Genomic DNA, 19,452 nt, shown 5'->3' on the forward strand with positions numbered 1-19,452 from the left:
TTATTACAAATTTTTGGCTGCCAGTGTATATATTATGCACTCCAGTGTTCTTCTAAACATGCGATGATATTGATTCCTGGTATATGTACAATGGTATTAATAGTATTATCATATCACATCCAAAGTTTTAATACCGTCTTACTTGTCATCTTGTACTTCAGCCTAGCCACATTGTAATTGTGCTTTCTTTTAAAATACATTCATAGATGATTTGTTTTAACACAAGCTCTGTTTTTCTATCTTTTCCCATATGCACCCTCTACTTGGATCATCTTGCAGCAGGGGTCAGCCAAAGGTATGATGACCCTCATTTCTGTCTAAAATGAACATGCTTACATCATACAAAATACAAGTTTTATATGAATAGAACAAAAGGAAACGCACAGTTATATTTATTTCTTTATCTATCTGTCTCTCTTTTGTCAAGACCTTCGCCTATGACTACTGTTTTTGGTCGATGGATGAGTCGGAAACGGAGAAGTTTGCTGGTCAGTTTCTAAAAACCCTTCTTGAAGAAGCCACTTTGTTTATTTCTTGGTTCAGTACCAAGTATCTCATCTGTATCATCTTGTTAGGATAGTTCTTGCGCTGGTGCTGGTGGTGCTTGTGAAGAAAAGGTTTTGTTTACACATCAAGATCATTTGTACTAACAAGGTTTTTCCAGAAAATCAACAGTGTGTCACCTTGAGGTTTACAGTACAATTTCAAGTCATGGCACTCTAGCTACATGACAGAACGTGATGATAAAAAAACAACAATTATTTTTAGGGCAATAATTTTTTTTCATTATGGCATGTTTTTTAACTGTATTTGATTAGATATTCATCATGTACTTCAACACAGCCATGCATGGTTTCTCCTGTTTTCCTCTGTTTCTCTCCTTCACATGATGAATCATTCTGAGACTATTTTTAGAACCATAAACTTAGTTTACCTTTATTGTCATTTCAGAGTGACATATCGCTTGGAAATGGACAGGTTTTTATAAAATTAACATTTGTAGACTTCAATCTTAATTGTCATTTAATCATATTTTAACAGGCCAAGATGTAGTGTTTCAGTGCCTTGGCGAGAGTCTTTTGCACAATGCCTTTCAGGGTTACAACGCCTGTATTTTTGCATATGGGCAGACTGGTGAGTAATTCTTTTTTCACAGTGACCTTTTTTCGTTTTTTTTTTTTTTTTAAAGCATTCTTAACACAACACGTTTTCTTTTGTACTGTGATTCTTTATGTTAAGTAATAATTATTTAACATTCGAACATGTCATTTCCCTCAGGCTCGGGGAAGTCGTACACCATGATGGGTTCGGTGGACCAGCCTGGTCTGATCCCCAGACTCTGCAGTTCTTTGTTTGAGCGGACCGTGCAACACCAGCGAGAGGAAGAGAGCTTCACCGTGGAAGTCTCTTATATGGAAATCTACAACGAGAAAGTTCGGGACCTCTTGGACCCCAAAGGGTGAAGCCTATTGTGTCTCATGTTTAATATCTGAGCTTTACTCTTGCTGTAGATGTCGATCTGACACAATATCAGTTTGTTCCCACAGGAGTCGGCAGGCCTTGAGAGTGAGAGAACATAAAGTTTTGGGGCCTTATGTCGATGGTCTATCAAGGCTTGCGGTAGAAAGTTACAAGGTAACAAAATAGGATATCTTTATTGGTGCAATGACATGCACTTTACTCAATGATTGCTCTTTCACCTTTTTTACAATATATTCTGTCGTTCAGTTGATCATGTGGCTCAATTATCCCCTCTTAGGGTCTGCATTTGATGCTTAGCAAATCCCACTGTAGGAATGTTTGTAGTCCGCTTACAATATGTGTACTATACATAATGTGTCACTGCTGAATGTTTTGGTCTTATCAAACTCAAAAAGAACTTACGGAACCCAAAAAGCAGATTTCTGTGAATTTTTGCACAATTCTTTTAATTCTACTAAAATATATTGAGTTTAATGTGTTAAATACATTGGATTAACATATTTTTCTAAATTTAAATCCGTTCTGTAGAATTCCACAGATTCCGTAGATGATCTTTGTGGAAGTCCTGTTTAACTCAGTTCAAAACCATGCCATAATTCATAACCGTAATTCATCAGAATTATGCCTGCCTTATTTTTAGAGGCCATATTCAGGACATCTTTGCTTTGTTTTTTTTAATGTATTTTTTTTTTTACAAAAATTAAGTATGCATAAGTGTGCAGTGTTTCTGACCTTTAAAGCATGTCTGAGATTCTAATCGTGTCCCTTCTTCAACCCAAAGGACATTGAGTCCTTGATGTCTGAGGGAAATAAATCCCGCACTGTGGCGGCCACCAATATGAATGAGGAGAGCAGTCGCTCCCATGCAGTTTTCAATATCATCCTCACGCACACACTGAAGGACCTTCAGTCGGGGGTAAGGACACTTACACACACTGTTTTAAAGCTGATTTTCATAGATTAAGATTTAGATGCAACATAATACAAGTGGAAAATCGCTTAAATGGGTCACACCCTACGTTTTATTTTTTCACCAAAGTCCACTTATGTTAGTTAAAGTTTCTTGCACCATAAAACTCAAAATGATTTAAATTTTCCACCCTTAGCTTTTACTACTGCAGATTTTTAGACTTCTTGTAAATTACCTTTATTATTGGCTAACCTTTGCATACCAGCAATTGCAGCAAAGTTATTACAATTGCAATTGCAAGTTATTGCAGCTTTGGTATTGAACATGGTCTGGGTTGCCTTGGTTGGGAGCATCAAGAGTCTGTCCTCAAACTCTCTTAATTAATTGAAAAGAGCAAGGAAATCCATGTTTGGGTAATTTATTTTGGGAAGAGTCCTGATTCTGCTGTTTGATGATAAAACTCAGACCTTGAATATTCTTGCAAGGTCCTCATGAAATAAAGCCACGTACTGCAGGAAGGAGAAGATTGAGAGAAGTCATTGTGTCCAGCCCTGATGATCTCTTATGGATGTATTAAATACCTTTTATCAGCTGATGTGGAACTGTGATGGCACAGTCCAGTGTTAAGTCTTAAAGGTGGGCTAAGTAATTTCTGGTAGCCAATGTTGACATTTGAAATCACCAAAACAAACCCTATCACCCCTATTTTGATAGCTCCGCCACCACACATACGTACGCAACCCAGGCAACGATTAGTTCTGTGAAACAAAGCAAAACCAATGTTACACCGTGTCTACACCGGATGCGAGCGGCACGGCACGTGATGCTGTCTACACTAATCAGTGATGCTGTCTACACTGTGTGCGGCGCGGCACGACAAATCTCCGATAGAAAACTGCTGCTGCGTTCTATTTATGATATATTGACACAAATTTCAAATGATTTTGAACGGTCGCTTTGTCTCGTCCATTGTAGACAGACTTTAGCTGTTGCGGTGTGACAACTGTCGCGTCCGGTGTAAACATGGTGTTACTCACCTATCTAGAAGAAACAAAGCAACCTCGGCGTCCGATCGCAGGCCTTCCGGTCCTTGAGTTCTCTCCAGCGCTGGAAAGCTGATCCGATATTTACACGGGTCCTACTTCTTGCCTTATCGTAAGCCCTCTTTTGTTCCGCAGATGTTTGCCTCTTTTGTTTTTTATCCGCCATCTCTATCTTTCTGTTGCTCAGCTCGGCTAATGTCCGTCCTGTGCACTGAGCGCTCTCTCCTCTGCATCATGAGTAGACACGCCCCTTACTGCTGATTGGCTACAAGTTTGTTTTGGTATTTGGCCCGACTTTTATATTTTTATTTTGCTTTTGTTCCATCCACTTTGGATCATTACAGGTTGTTTCCTATTTATAATATCGCATAAGTCATTTAATTTATGCATCTCCAAAGATCTTAGTCACTGTACCATTAAGTGCACTCTGGACCACGTAAACCTTCCCTTATCGGCTTTATCGTGTGCATGGAAAGAGCTCATGCAAATGGCAGGAAAATTGATGAATAAATTATAGTGTGTCCAAGTTTAGAAGACAGCTGATCTCCTCTTGCTCTGTCCTGGTGTCACTGTGCTTTTCTTTTGTGCCGTATGACATGACCACCTGACTCCACTCTTGTCCAGTCCCTGATCTATAATTCATCAGGGCCTGGACTGTGCTGGTCACTCAACAGGTGCAAGACTACAGCAGAGATCTAAACTTAGCATGTTGTCACTAAAACAGAGCAATGATGAAAATTTAGCCTGCATGCACACACACGTGCACCGAACACAGCCCTTATGTATGTGGTGTTTGTCATCTCAGCCATCGATAAGTAATGATGTGTGTATTTTTCCAGCGCAGTCATCAGTGCTGTCTTTCGCATGCTGTGGTTTTCCATGCAAACAGCGCTGTGGGGAAATGTGAGGCAATAGATATCCTTTGATTTCCATATTCTTTTGTATTAAAATCTGTGTTTAGCATATTATGGAAAACAGCTCCTTAGAAACTAGATTTTCACATTGTCTTTGCTTGACTGTGTAAACTCACCACTATCCAACACTAGCGTGTTCTCCTAGAGTATTGCTATGCAGTTGCTAAGATGTTCGGAGGGGTTGCCAGGGCATTACTATGCAGTTGCTAGGCTACTGCATAACTATGCGGTTGCTGAGGTGTTCTGATTGGTTGTCAGGGATGTTGCTATGAAGTTGCTTAGGTGTTCTGAGTGGTTAATGCTTAACTATGTGGTTGCAAGGGTGTTCTAAGTGGTTTGCTATGGTGATCTGAGGGGTTTGTGCCTAGCTAGGCGGTTGCTTAGGTGTTCTGGGTGTTTTCCAGTACGTTGCTATGCAGTTGCTAAGGTGTTCTGGGGGGACTATTGCATACTGTTGCTATATGTTTGCTAGGGTGTTTAGGTGGTTTTGGGGGCATTGCTGCACAGTTGCTATGGTGTTCTGAGGTGTTAATGTACAGCTATGTGGTTGCCAGGGCATTGCTATGCAGTTTCTGAGTGTTTAGTGCATATATATGTGGTTGCTAAAATGTTCTGTTTAGTTGTCAGGATATTACTATGGAATTGCAAAGATGTTCTGAGTGGTTAGTGCATAGCTATGTGTTTGCTAGTGTGTTTTAGTTGGTTTTCAGGGCATTGTTGTGCAGTTGCTAGGGTGTTCTGAGTGGTGGTCAGGGTGTTGCAATATAGTTCATAAAGGTGTTGTAAAGGCATATGCGCATAGTTATATGATTGCTATGGTGTCCTGAGGGGTTGTCAGGGTGTTGCTATGCAGTTTCTAAGGTATGATGAGGGGTTAATGGATAGCTAGAAGGTTAATAATAACAACATCTGGGTGGTTGTCAGGGTGTTGCTATGTAGTTTCTAAGGAGTTATGAGGGGTAAGTGCATGACTTTAAGGTTGCTGGGGTTTTCTGGGCAGTCATTTGTATTCTTCACTGAGTTCAAGCGCTTCACACTGGATCTCAAAGTGCTTTTTAGTGCTCGCGTGACTGAGACTTATCAGCGAGTGAACGCATCTGCTCTAGTAAGCTCGGGCTGCGCTACCATTTGAACTTTTAGACAAATGGATAAATGGTTCGTGTGGCACGGTTCAAATGAGTAGCACTGATTCGTTCCGCTTTTGGTGCATAAACATTATATTGAACATTTATCGATCTCTTGTTATTGTTTTATCGAGGAAAATTTAATTGTTATCGTTTAATCGACCAGCCCTATTTAGAAGTCTTAAAGGTACAGAAGCAAGAGCAGCCCTTTTAATTCTAAAGGTCAACGGGAAGGTGGAAGTGTGTCATGAAGTACCTTGAGGCAATGTAAGTGAGTTTAGAACTTAAAAGTGCAGAATATGTCTCTTTTAAATAGCTGATTATAGATTAACAAGTGAACTCACAAAGCCAATGTGCACGAGGAGCCTGAAGCTTTTGCAGCACAAGGACACTCTTTGTTGTTTTAATGCACTCTAATCTGTGTCCAGCTCCCAGCCCCCCTCACGACTTCCCATGTCCTCTCAGCTCACGCTCACATCTCTCTGCCTCTCCTCTCAATTAAACCTCATCTCTGATGCTAACACAGGGGGATTGTGTACAGTAGGGTCTGATGCTGGGGCACATAAAGGAACTCCACCCCACATACTGCTCCAGTGCTGTGCAATAGAGGGGAAAACAATAGATGCTTGTCTATGGCCCGCTATAGCCTCTCTTGCCATTGTTCCTTCTTAATATAGGACAGCTAACCAGAATTTGTCCAGTGTGGCCATTCATACACAAATTGAATGTTTAAAGCCGTTTCCCTGGGTTTCTAGGGAGGACAAGCACAGACAGGCTTGACAACCATGGAAATGTTCAGTAGTGAGGGATTATTATGTTGCTTTTTTAATTAGTTCCCGCCACCGCTATTTCACTGTTTATTTCCAGGATGTCTAGGTGCCAATCATGGAAACATAAGGTCATGTGACATCCTATTTGGTAAAAAAAAAAAAATAGTAGGCAGTATTAAATTTTGAACGTAGCGTCTCTAATTTTTTTTGTCCTTTTTTTTCTCTCTACAGACAAGTGGTGAAAAGGTTAGTAAGCTGAGTTTGGTGGACCTGGCAGGAAGTGAGAGAGCTGCAAAGACAGGCGCTGCAGGCGAGCGGCTCAAGGAAGGCAGCAACATTAACAAGTGTGTGCAACGTTGACTCATTCTGCATGATGCCTTTTTTTGTTTTTGTCTTAGTACTTTTTTTTCGCTTAATGTACCAACCTACAGAGGCTTTGCATGAATCTTAAGAAACCTGTCAAGAACAAGTCCAATTCATATTGTGGCCCAAAAAATAAAAAATTATGTTTAACTTGAAGCCTATAAAAGTTTTTTCTGCATGGGGACACATTTTTTTTGACAACTAAATGCATTATTTTATTATATTTTATATTATATTATATGATATCTTATATCGCATCACATCACATTCATTGTGAATTATTTATTAATAATAATGGGGGAAAAAACAATTACAAGCTCCAAAAATCATCTTCATTTTCTTCATGCATAAATTTATACATTTTTTCCTTTCAATTTAGGGGTAAAATGTGACCCAGACAAGAGATTAATCTAGTCTATGAATGTCTTAGTCACCTCTGAATATTTTCCTATGGCATTGAATTGAGGCGTTTCCTTTTCTGTTGGATGGGTGCTTTGCCTCTTAAAAATGACATGTCATGGAAAATAACTGTTTTGAAATAAATTGTGTAAGCTGTGTAGACATAATCTTCATTTACAGTGTGAAGCTCACCACTAATATTGTGTCTGGATGTTTTAGTCATCTAAGAATATATTTTAGTTGATTTGATTTATGGTTTGTGGTGTTTACATTAGTTTCTGTGAGGATATGTGCATTCAGTCATTTAACTTACAACAACGACAAACCATGGTTCACTGCAAAACTCCGACAGCTCCGTCAGGCCGAAGAAGATGCTTACAGAAAGAGGGGACAGAGTCTTGTATAAACAGGACAAAAACACACTGACAAAGTGTGAATCCAGTTTTCTGACAGTGACCCTGCTTCAGTGTGGAAAGGACTGAAAGACATCACTAATTATAAAACACCACCCCCGAGCACTGTGTTGAATCAACAACTGGCCGAAGTTCTATTGCAGATTTGAAAAACCCTGTCTCACACCTCACACACATTCTGACCCTCTCTCCATGGATCCATTAACACCTCCACCAACCCCCCTTCGCAGAACTAAATCGCAGGACTAAATGACTACAGACCTGTTGCTTTAATGTTTGTGGTCTTGAAGTCATTTGAAAGACCCCCCCACTCACCATCATGAACAGCACTGTAGCAACAGTAGAGTCATTCAGATTCCTGGGCACCACCATCTCTCAGGACCTGAAGTGGGAGTTCCACATAGACTCCATTGTCAAAAAAGACCAGCAGAGGCTGTACTTCCTTCACCAACTGAGGAAGTTCAACCTGCCACAGGAGCTGCTGAAACAGTTCTACTCCGCAGTCATTGAATCCATCCTCTACACTTTTATAACTGTCTGGATCAGCTCAGCGACCAAAATTGACCTCCGAAGACTACAGTGGATATCACTGGTACTCAACCCTCCCCACTCTACAAGAACTGTACTCATCCAGAGCGAGTAAAAGCACTGGCAAAATCATTCTGGACCCCTAACACCCAGGCCACTTCCTCTTTGAACTGTTGCCGTCTGATCGGCACTGCACCAGAACAGCCAGGCATAAGAACAGTTCAATCCATCTCATGAACAGTTAACTTTACAATAAACATGCAATACACAACACTATTTCTACATTTATTTATTTAACACATACTTCTTATTTACTTTTCCTTGCATTTGTACATAACACACCTGTACACACAAATACCATCTATTGTCTATTTTGTATATTGTGTTTTTCTTCTAAGATTTGTTGTATATTGCTATTTCATGTTACTTATTCTATTTTTATTATCTGTGTGACTTGTCACTGTCATTCTGTTTGTGCTGGAGAAGCTTCTGTCACCATAACAAATTCCTCGTATGTGTAAACATACCTGGCAATAAAGCTCTTTCCGATTCTGATTGTTTTTCTGTTCTGAGAGGTAGGTTTTATTCTGTGGAGAATAAGACTTGTTAAAATGGCTACATTTACGGGCACAGTTTGTTCTGAGAAGGGTCTGGTGAAGGCTTTTTGGCCTGCCAGTGCATATTTCTGTGTGAGAAGTGTGTCTTTTTCCTTGGTCTGTTTCTTTCTCATTTATTTTTTTCCATTTCTATCTTTCCTCTGCACACCGGACAGGTCTTTAACCACTCTGGGTTTGGTGATCTCAGCTCTGGCAGAGCAGGGTGCTGGAAAGAACAAGAACAAGTTTGTGCCCTACAGAGATTCGGTGCTGACATGGCTGCTCAAGGTACGAACACTCATTCTGTCCAGTAAACACCGGGAAGGGGAATTTCCACAGTATTTTAAAAGTTTTCCAATCCAGTTCCATCCACACACTTTTGAATGTATAATCTCTGGAAAGTGACCGCTCTGTCCAGTGCATTGATGTTTAAAGTTTGTCCTTCTGGTGCAACCGCAGGACAGTCTGGGTGGAAACAGTCGGACTGCTATGGTTGCCACTGTAAGTCCTGCGGCAGATAATTATGATGAGACGCTGTCAACGTTACGCTATGCAGACCGAGCAAAGAGCATCGTCAACCACGCCGTGGTCAACGAAGACCCCAATGCCAGGATTATCCGGGAACTCCGAGAGGAGGTGGAGAAACTGCGAGATCAGCTGACGCAGGCTGAGGTAGACACTTTATATCGTTTTCTTAGTGTGACGTGGCAAAAAGTCAAAAACTATATGTTAAGAACCTGTCATGTTCCTCCACAGTCTATGAAGGCACCAGATCTGAAGGAGAGACTGGAGGAATCTGAAAAATTGATACAGGAGATGACAGTCACCTGGGAAGAGAAGCTGAGGAAGACTGAGGAAATTGCACAAGTAACAACAACGAACAATTTGTGCTGTTTTGTCTGGACTGTAATTTTTATGTTAGAATGTTCTGTAGTTCATTTTCCATAACATCATCCGTCAAACACAGAAGAGGACGCTTATGTTCTTTTTGCATTGTTTTTCTTTCTTTGCACAGGAGAGACAAAAACAGCTGGAGAGTCTTGGCATCTCTCTGCAGTCATCTGGTATCAAGGTTGGAGAAGATAAGTGCTTCCTGATCAACCTCAACGCCGACCCTGCCCTTAATGAACTATTGGTTTATTATCTAAAGGTATTGCACAACTATTTCATTTTATTTTATATTATTTTTTTATTTTATTTTGTTTTTTAAAATTATTTTATGATAAGAGTTTTGTATATTGTGTGTACATATGCATTAGCAGTATTATTATACTAATAGTATTATTACTATTATTTGATACTTATTACATATTATAATGTTATGCATGCATATTATTATACAAGTTTTTATGTAATGAAATATATATTATAATATTATGTACATATTATTCTTATATATATATGTATGTATGTATATATATATATATATGTATATATGTAAGTAATACGTTTTTAAATAATACTTATTTAGTAGTTAAAAAAACAATAATGCCATTTTTGTTGCTGTCTGATGTCATGGGCCTCGTGTTGCAGTAATGTATAATAGTATAATTTATAATTTAGTGCTTGAAAATGTGGCATTCATTAAGTGTAGATTGTGCCTCTGTGGATGTAATGTGATATGTGCAGTTAATGCTGGGATGTTTTGCAGGAACACACTAAGGTTGGATCAGCAGATTCACAGGACATCCAGCTATGTGGAATGGGTATCCAAGCAGAACATTGTGTCATTAACATCACACCTGAGGGAGCTGTCTTTCTCAACCCTTACAGAAACTCGAGGTAATGCATCGAGGGTTTTAGTATAAATGTGAGATGGGTAAACCAAAAGGTCACAGGTTCAATATAAATCCATGAACTGGAGAGAACTTACCCACAGGCTTTCTTTGAACTATGCATGTATAGTATATTTACATTTATGCATTTGACAGGTACTTTTATCTAAAAATGTAATACTGTAAGTTAAACTATAAAAACGCATGTGCTGAATTACAACAGCCAAATCATAATCTCTGTTTAGATTTAAATATTAAATCTAAAGTTTTATAAAATAACCTGATTTTGACTCCGTTGCAGAACATGTGTGAACGGATCTCCAGTCACCAGCCGGCAACAACTTCACCATGGTGACCGTATTCTTTGGGGAAACAATCACTTCTTCAGGTCAGTGGTATTACCCTAGACTAAAGAATGTCACTTAGCGGCTTCCTGTATTTGTACATGAAAGTGCATTATGGTTATCTTTTTTTTTTTTATGACCTTTTTTTATATTTGCTGCATCTTCAGAATAAACCTACCAAAGCGGCGCTTGCGGGGTGAGGAAGAGGAGGGTGAGGGCGGGAACATGAAGAACAGTAACAGCAGTGAGCAGCTGGATGGAGAGGGCGACACGGCCAGCGAGGTGTCCAGTGAGGTCAGCTTCAGCTACGAGTTTGCTCAGACTGAAGTCATGATGAAAGCTCTGGGCAGCAACGGTGAGTTTTAGCCACACACCTACTTTAAAAACAACATTTATATGACTTCATTTTAAACAGTTGTGTTGCTTAATATTTTTGTGGAAGCTGTGATGCTTTTTTTCAGGGTTTTTAATGAACAGAAAGTTCAAAAGAACAGCATTTATTTGAAATGAAAATCTTTTGTTGCATTATAAATGTCTTTACTATCATTTTTGATGCACATAAATGTATTAATTTGTTACAAAAAAATCTTACTGACCCCAAACTTTAGTGTAGCTGTAATGAAAAGTAAAACATTGCTACTATTAAAAATATGGACACTTAGCATTTAAGGAGGCATGTTACTCATTTCACATGTGAAAAGGTTAGCCAATCAAAATAGGTACTTTACCATTAAATCTTAAAGATACAGTAGCCAAAACATGATCCAAAATGATGTAACATTTTTCTGTTGTTGTTGTCTTACAGACCCCATGCAGGCTGTATTGCAGTCTCTGGAGCGCCAACATGAGGAGGAGAAGCGGACCGCTCTTGAGCATCAGCGGCTGATGTACGAGCAGGAGCTGCAGCAGCTGCGTAGACAGCTGACTCCAGACAGACAGAGCATGCAGATACCGCAGTCGCAGCCTTTGCAGCCGCACTACCGCAGCTGGGAGAGACTGAGCCAGGGAGGAATGTCATCATCACCCAGCGCCCAGCACCGCCTGCGCCAGTGGAGCGAGGAGAGGTGAGGTTTACATTTTTGGTGGAAACAAATGTGTTTTGTTTTCCCAAGGTAAAATTTGGTACATGGTGAGTTTGTTGTAATGCTCTTATTGTGATGACACCAGGGAGGTGGTGCTGACGCGGAGCTTGAGGAAACTGAGGGAGCAGATTGTAAGGGCTAATCTGTTAGTGCAGGAGGCGAACTTCATCGCTGAAGAGCTGGACAAGAGAACCGAGTACAGAGTAACTCTACAGATCCCTGCTGCAAACCTTAATGCCAACAGAAAGGTCAGGCACATTTTAGAGCAATATCAGGGTTTCTGCAGGTCTTAAAAAGTCTTAATTCGCCCTTCTACAAATTAAGGTTAAAAGGTCTTAAATTGGAGCAGAAAGTCATGAATTCATAATGTTATGCCATTAAATGTTGCATGCACTGAAAAGAACCAATATCTTCATCAGTATTTTTGTGTTTGTGTATTCAGCGAGATGCTGTATTGAGCGAACCTGCCATTCAAGTGAGGAGGAAAGGCAAAGGGAAGCAAATATGGGCCCTTGAGAAGATGGAAAACCGGCTAGTGGACATGAGAGAGCTTTATCAGGAGTGGAAGGACTTTGATGAGGACAACCCTGTAAGCTCTTATTATTCACAGATGCTATACTGTCCCATTAAAAATGAAAAGGTGACACTATAGCCGTGTTTTTTTTCTCTTCATCTCATAGGTGATGCGCTCGTACTTCAAGAGAGCCGACCCTTTCTTCGATGAGCAGGTGAACCACAGTTTAATTGGTGTGGCCAACGTTTTCCTCTCCTGCCTGTTCTATGACGTAAAGCTACAATATGCGGTTCCCATCATCAATCAGAAAGGAGAGGTGAGGATGATGTGTTCAGATCTGCCTGCAGCAGTCAAGCAAATATGATCAGGGGTTTGACTTGCTATGAATATTTCACATTAACTGACTCATTAGATTTCTGAGGAAATTTCTTCCAGAAGATGAAATGGGATGTAAATTAAATTGAGTGCAGTTTCATCTGTGAAATAAAATCTAATTAAGTCATCATATAAAGCATGAGACCCAGAGTTCATCTCCAGCGGACCAGTGAAGTGTTGTTTACTTGTTGCTGGTGTCAGGTTGTCGGGCGGCTGCACGTGGAGGTGATGAGAATGGGCGGAGGGTTTGATGACAGTGTAGCCGGAGGAGATGACAGTGATGGAAGCCCAGACGGCGATGTACAGGAACGCAAACTGGTCTATATGGTGAGTACTGAAGTTCACAGAAGCAAGTTTTGTGCATGTAAGGTTTGAGAAAATTTGTCATATCAAGGTTTTTGGTTTTAAATTATATTTTAAAAATAACTCAAATTAATAATAACAACACAGTCTACTATTATGTTGTGTTTATATTTAAAATGTAAATCTTACCCCATGCTAAATTTACCCATGTCTCTCAAACAGATTAAGATCCTGCAGGCTAATGGTCTCCCGCAGTACCTTTCCAATTTTGTCTTCTGTCAGTACTCTTTCTGGGACCAAGCAGAGCCTATTATTGTTGCTCCAGAAGTGGATCCCTCTGCCTCCTTCTCCAGCAGCAAAGACCCCCACTGCATGGTGGTGTTTGACAGCTGTAAGGTACGAGTCAAGACAAGCTGATAGTAAATTAGGCACAATGTGATTTACCCTCCAGGAAATCCTGTCAAACATAGCCCAAATTGTGAATTATTACTAATATTGACCTTCAGCATTTAAAACTGTTGTTAATTGTGCATCTTTGTTCATTAAAGGAATAGTTGACCCAAAAATGAAAATTTACTCAACATCAGACCATCTAAGATGTAGATGAGTTTGTTTCTTCATTGGAGCAGATTTAGAGAAATTTTGCATTGCATCACTTGCTCACCTAGGGATCCTCTGTAATGAATGTGTACCATCAGAATGAGAGTCCAAACAGCTGATAAAAACATCATAATAATCCATAAATAATCCACACCACTCTAGTCCATCAATTAACTTCTTGTAAAGCGATACTGTCCCATTAAAAATGAAAAGGTAACACTACAGGAGTGGTTTTTCTCTCCATCTCATAGGTGATGTGCTCGTACTTCAAGAGAGCCGACCCTTTCTTCGATGAGCAGGTGAACCACAGTTTAATTGGTGTGGCCAACGTTTTCCTCTCCTGCCTGTTCTATGACGTAAAGCTACAATATGCGGTTCCCATCATCAATCAGAAAGGAGAGGTGAGGATGATGTGTTCAGATCTGCCTGCAGCAGTCAAGCAAATATGATCAGGGGTTTGACTTGCTATGAATATTTCACATTAACTGACTCATTAGATTTCTGAGGAAATTTCTTCCAGAAGATGAAATGGGATGTAAATTAAATTGAGTGCAGTTTCATCTGTGAAATAAAATCTAATTAAGTCATCATATAAAGCATGAGACCCAGAGTTCATCTCCAGCGGACCAGTGAAGTGTTGTTTACTTGTTGCTGGTGTCAGGTTGTCGGGCGGCTGCACGTGGAGGTGATGAGAATGGGCGGAGGGTTTGATGACAGTGTAGCCGGAGGAGATGACAGTGATGGAAGCCCAGACGGCGATGTACAGGAACGCAAACTGGTCTATATGGTGAGTACTGAAGTTCACAGAAGCAAGTTTTGTGCATGTAAGGTTTGAGAAAATTAGTCATATCAAGGTTTTTGGTTTTAAATTATATTTTAAAAATAACTCAAATTAATAATAACAACACAGTCTACTATTATGTTGTGTTTATATTTAAAATGTAAATCTTACCCCATGCTAAATTTACCCATGTTCTCTCAAACAGATTAAGATCCTGCAGGCTAATGGTCTCCCGCAGTACCTTTCCAATTTTGTCTTCTGTCAGTACTCTTTCTGGGACCAAGCAGAGCCTATTATTGTTGCTCCAGAAGTGGATCCCTCTGCCTCCTTCTCCAGCAGCAAAGACCCCCACTGCATGGTGGTGTTTGACAGCTGTAAGGTACGAGTCAAGACAAGCTGATAGTAAATTAGGCACAATGTGATTTACCCTCCAGGAAATCCTGTCAAACATAGCCCAAATTGTGAATTATTACTAATATTGACCTTCAGCATTTAAAACTGTTGTTAATTGTGCATCTTTGTTCATTAAAGGAATAGTTGACCCAAAAATGAAAATTTACTCAACATCAGACCATCTAAGATGTAGATGAGTTTGTTTCTTCATTGGAGCAGATTTAGAGAAATTTTGCATTGCATCACTTGCTCACCTAGGGATCCTCTGTAATGAATGTGTACCATCAGAATGAGAGTCCAAACAGCTGATAAAAACATCATAATAATCCATAAATAATCCACACCACTCTAGTCCATCAATTAACTTCTTGTAAAGCGAAAAGCTGCATGTTTTTAAGTAAGAAGTCTATCAAGATGATTTTAATTACAAACATTGTTTCTGGCCAGAATCCATAATAACGCTTCCTACTGTGAAAAAGTCCATCCTCCGTTGTCTTCTCACGAGATGACTTTTTCCATTGGAGAAAGCAATATAATGGATGGAGGACTCGTATTTTACCAGAAGCAATGTTTTGAAGTTAAAAACCTTTTGCTTTACAAGACATCACGTGATAGACTGGAGTCGTGTGGATTACTTGTGGATTTTATCAGCGGTTTAAACTCTCATTCTGATGGCACCCTTTCACATCGGTAAGCAAGTGATGTAATGCTTCATTTCTCCAAATCTGTTCCCATGAAGAAACAAATTACATCTTGGATGGCCTGAGGGTACATTTTCATTTTTGGATTATCTATTCCCTTAAAGGGTTAGTTCACCCAAAAATGAAAATTAGGCTGCGTTTTACTTACCCCCGAGGCATCCTAGGTGTATCTGACTTTCTTCTTTCAGACGAATCCAGTCGGAGTTATATAAAAAATTTCCGCGTGTGTCACTTCTGAGCGGCGCATGCGCAAAGTTGACCTCATACGTCATCCGGCCGGAATGCTTCCGTTTACAACCGTGAGCGCAATAAAAGATTAAAGTGATTATTACGTTTTGAATATGGATATTTTTCTTACAAAAACACATCGATTCGCTACAGGAGGCCTTTGTTCACCCCCTGGAGCTGTGTGAGACACTTTTTTTTTTATGGATGGGCGCTTTTTATTTAACTTCTTTTGGACTGAAGCAATGCAACACCCGCTGACTGCAATGATAGAGCTTGAAATATCAAAGAAAATTTTTTATATAACTCCGACTGGATTCGTCTAAAAGAAGAAAGTCATATACACCTAGGATGCCTCGGGGGTGAGTAAAATGCAGCTTAATTTTCATTTTTGGGTGAACTAACCCTTTAACACAGGAGTTATCAAGAAATTGTTAACATGTTTACTTGTGCCTTACTCTCTGTACTGTAGGAGCATGCTGTGACTGTAACAGAGGAATTTATCGAGTATTTAACAGAGGGTGCCGTAGCCATCGAGGTATACGGACACAGGCAGGCTGATCCAGGCAGGAACCCCGCGCTGTGGGACCTCAGCATCATCCAGGCCAAAACACGCACTTTACGTGACAGGTGAGCAGAAAATTGAGCTTCAGCCCCCTGTAATTATCCGATTATACTGATATGAACATTCAGAAATGTAGAGAACATCTTATATCTAATGATCTGCTTCCTGTTTTTGAACTGCTTTGACTTTTATGTGTCCTCAGGTGGAGCGAGGTAACACGCAAGTTGGAGATGTGGGTGCAGATTCTGGAGCTGAATGAGAACGGAGAGTACATGCCCGTGGAGGTGGTGCCAGCACGAGATGTTCGCACGGGGGGCATCTTCCAGCTTAAACAGGTCAGAAACCTCATGTTCCTGCATGGTTATAAATGATACCACTGCAAGTCTGTCAGCCCACAGCTGCTGTCTATAGTTGTTTATTACGATTAGAATAAAGCATAGCATGAAATAACCTTATGAACTTTTTTTAGTCACATGTTCGAAGCAGATGATAACGAGATGTTCTTGACTGCTTGCTTTGAGCAAACTCTGTTGCTTGTTTTGGTAGATTTATTTTCGACTCCTAGGCATGTGAACTCTGTATTTTACTTGTGCTGTTATTCTATCAACCCAGTTGCTTAGCATTTTGCTTTAGGGTTTTTGTCATGGGGTATTAACTGTTTCAGTGTGTCTTACTCAGGGCCAGTCTCGGCGGATTCAGGTGGAGGTACGTTCAGTGCAGGACTCCGGCACAATGCCTTTGATAGCAGAGATTATTCTGGGAGTGTCCATCGGCTGTGTGGAGATCAGGCAGGTGCAGATGACTAAAAACAATGAGCCACAAGAGGTAAAGGTTCTTTTTCACCTGAACTTTTAGCATTTAGCAGAATGTTGTCTTGAGAGTCTATAACGTTTATATTGTTTTTCTTTTGTAGCTTGAGGGCGATGAAATGGACAGTTATCAGGTATGTTTGGTTGTCAATACATTTATGACATTGACTTTTAGTTAATACATTTTAAGTATGTTATTTTATTTTATTTTATTTTATTTATTTATTTTATTATTATTATTATTATTATTATTTTCTTGCTGAGATTCAGTTTTGAATCCATTCTGCATCATTTCCTTATCCTATTCCTGTCTCTCCCTCTTACGTCTTTCCTGTCTTTCTCCTCTGTCCTGCCCATTTAAAGGCATAAAAGCCCTTTAAGCAATAGCAGCATTTGTGTTTATGCATTTGTCCATCATCCTGTAGGAGCAAGATTTGGAGCGTCTGCGACATCAGTGGCTCACTGCTCTCACTAAGAGGCAAGAGTATCTGGACCAACATCTTCAGACTTTGGTCAGCAAAACAGGTAAAAACCAGATAGAGACACGTACTGTTTTTAGTCTCAGCTCAGTAATAGACTATAAAATAGTGCTTTCCTCTCTTTAGTTTGTTGCTAATTAGCTTTGTTCTTTCCTTGTTTGTGGAGCTCATGTAGCTACCCATCACTGTCTTTGAGAAGCAAGCAGATTGATTAGATACAGATGCAGACAGAAGAAATGTGGATCTGATTTTGGATGTTGTTTCTGTTTGTATCACATGATGCATTGGTCCAAAATCCGACATAGCTCCTTTTTGTTCCTTTGCTGGCCAAAAAATAAAATAATGCAAGATCAAAAACAGGTGGGGAAAAAGCTAGAGATTTGACTGAGTCAGAGCTACAATGATTGGGCAGCGTTTTATCGCTGCATGTCCATTGATTATTAAAAAAAATTTTTTTTTAATGTTATTATAAAATTAAATAATACTTTTATAGATGAGTAGAGATGCATTTACATATTTAATAGAATTATTAATGTTTGTTTTATAAATATTATTTATATATTTAAAATATTATAGAATTTTTTTAATAAAGTAAAAAAAAAAAGTATTATTTAGATTATAATTAAGATAAAATTAGAACATTTATATACGCTTAAAGGAACTTCTCTGCAGAAATGGATTTTGCGTCACATTAAATTAGAGGAAGCATTGGTGACTAGTTTGCTCTCTATGACCAGATAAGTCTGAGGATGATGTGGAGCGGGAGGCCCAGCTGCTGGAGTGGCGTCTGACACTTACAGAAGAGAGAAATGCAGTGATGGTGCCCTCTGCTGGCAGTGGAATACCAGGAGCTCCTGCTGAGTGGTACAGCACTGCTACAACCATACTGAATAATTAGCATTTAATCTGAACACTTAAATCAGTTAATGTTATAGATAGCTGGTAAACTTGTTGTCTGTCAGAGGTTTGAATGATATTTAATGTCAGTTTAGCTTCGATTTATGTAGTTTGCATTTTAGGGAGGTTGTTATAATCCTTAAAATGTAATTTAATATATTGATATTTGGATTTGAGGCTTTGTTTGTTTAATGAATGTCAGTATCAGTATCATTTTTACAAATATTTAGTCATGAGTATTTGGGCCACGGGTTGATTTATGTCTCTCTTGGCAGGGTACCAGTGCCTGGGATGGAAACTCACATTCCAGTGCTCTTCCTCGACCTGAGCGGTATGTTTTTCGTGCTTGCTGAAGAACAGCAATGTTCTCTGCAGGAATGTCCTCTGTGACCTTTCTTCCACTGCAAGCTCTATTTATCTTAACGCTCATTTTCACACTCGTTCTTCCTGTGTTTCTGTTCTTCCTTCCTCCAGCTTACGACTTCAGCTCTCAGGAAAACCTAGACGTTCCCGAGGCGGGCGGCTGGGACGCCATGCTTATTTCTGAAGACGAGGATGAATTTTTTGACCTTCAGATTGTCAAACACTATGATGGAGAGGTGTGAATATGACCTACGCACCCTCAGGGCTCTGAGGCTCCCTAGTTGATTTTAAAGGAATGTATTAAAAACAATTTTTCTTCCAGGTGAAAGCCGAAGCTTCTTGGGACTCCACGGTTCATGAATGTCCACAGCTGAGTCGAGGTGCTGCTCCAGATCAGAGAGTATACTTGATTGTCCGCACCATGGTGCAGCTCAGCCACCCTGCAGAGATGCAGCTAGTCCTGCGCAAACGCATCTGTGTGAACCTCACTGGACGACAGGTGCGGCATGGGCTTCTTTGTATGACCTACACTATCATCAGAGCTGAAGAAAAGAAAAGTGTCTTTTTACACTTTTCTACAGTTAGGTCAGCTTTACATACAGCTGTGGCATATATTTTTGGTGCATGGTTGATATAAACCTTATACTTCTTATGGAATTTCAAGCTTTAGATATGAAAATTATCTCTGCATATATATATATATA

At 39.7% G+C, this 19,452-nt stretch overlaps 1 protein-coding gene across 1 annotated transcript in view; it reads left to right on the forward strand.

Moving 5' to 3' along the window:
• The window catches only part of LOC107588271 (kinesin-like protein KIF13B), a 26,982-nt gene continuing 7,530 nt past the window's right edge, over nucleotides 1-19,452 (forward strand). The window contains exons 1-29 of the mRNA XM_016276302.1: nucleotides 1-295; nucleotides 428-488; nucleotides 1,042-1,134; nucleotides 1,279-1,459; nucleotides 1,548-1,635; nucleotides 2,264-2,398; nucleotides 6,475-6,587; nucleotides 8,719-8,830; nucleotides 9,002-9,214; nucleotides 9,299-9,409; nucleotides 9,558-9,692; nucleotides 10,194-10,324; nucleotides 10,619-10,705; nucleotides 10,829-11,016; nucleotides 11,467-11,725; nucleotides 11,829-11,991; nucleotides 12,186-12,332; nucleotides 13,787-13,936; nucleotides 14,197-14,322; nucleotides 14,522-14,695; nucleotides 16,108-16,265; nucleotides 16,403-16,535; nucleotides 16,879-17,025; nucleotides 17,114-17,143; nucleotides 17,435-17,534; nucleotides 18,226-18,352; nucleotides 18,661-18,716; nucleotides 18,860-18,984; nucleotides 19,071-19,247. Of these exons, the coding sequence (XP_016131788.1) occupies nucleotides 251-295; nucleotides 428-488; nucleotides 1,042-1,134; nucleotides 1,279-1,459; nucleotides 1,548-1,635; nucleotides 2,264-2,398; nucleotides 6,475-6,587; nucleotides 8,719-8,830; nucleotides 9,002-9,214; nucleotides 9,299-9,409; nucleotides 9,558-9,692; nucleotides 10,194-10,324; nucleotides 10,619-10,705; nucleotides 10,829-11,016; nucleotides 11,467-11,725; nucleotides 11,829-11,991; nucleotides 12,186-12,332; nucleotides 13,787-13,936; nucleotides 14,197-14,322; nucleotides 14,522-14,695; nucleotides 16,108-16,265; nucleotides 16,403-16,535; nucleotides 16,879-17,025; nucleotides 17,114-17,143; nucleotides 17,435-17,534; nucleotides 18,226-18,352; nucleotides 18,661-18,716; nucleotides 18,860-18,984; nucleotides 19,071-19,247 (3,765 nt within the window). The 5' untranslated portion in view covers nucleotides 1-250. The remainder of the gene's footprint in view (nucleotides 296-427; nucleotides 489-1,041; nucleotides 1,135-1,278; nucleotides 1,460-1,547; nucleotides 1,636-2,263; nucleotides 2,399-6,474; nucleotides 6,588-8,718; nucleotides 8,831-9,001; nucleotides 9,215-9,298; nucleotides 9,410-9,557; nucleotides 9,693-10,193; nucleotides 10,325-10,618; nucleotides 10,706-10,828; nucleotides 11,017-11,466; nucleotides 11,726-11,828; nucleotides 11,992-12,185; nucleotides 12,333-13,786; nucleotides 13,937-14,196; nucleotides 14,323-14,521; nucleotides 14,696-16,107; nucleotides 16,266-16,402; nucleotides 16,536-16,878; nucleotides 17,026-17,113; nucleotides 17,144-17,434; nucleotides 17,535-18,225; nucleotides 18,353-18,660; nucleotides 18,717-18,859; nucleotides 18,985-19,070; nucleotides 19,248-19,452) is intronic.

This window comes from Sinocyclocheilus grahami, unplaced genomic scaffold (assembly GCF_001515645.1).
Source record: "Sinocyclocheilus grahami isolate Dianchi unplaced genomic scaffold, SAMN03320097.WGS_v1.1 scaffold101.1, whole genome shotgun sequence".
NCBI lineage: Eukaryota > Metazoa > Chordata > Actinopteri > Cypriniformes > Cyprinidae > Sinocyclocheilus > Sinocyclocheilus grahami.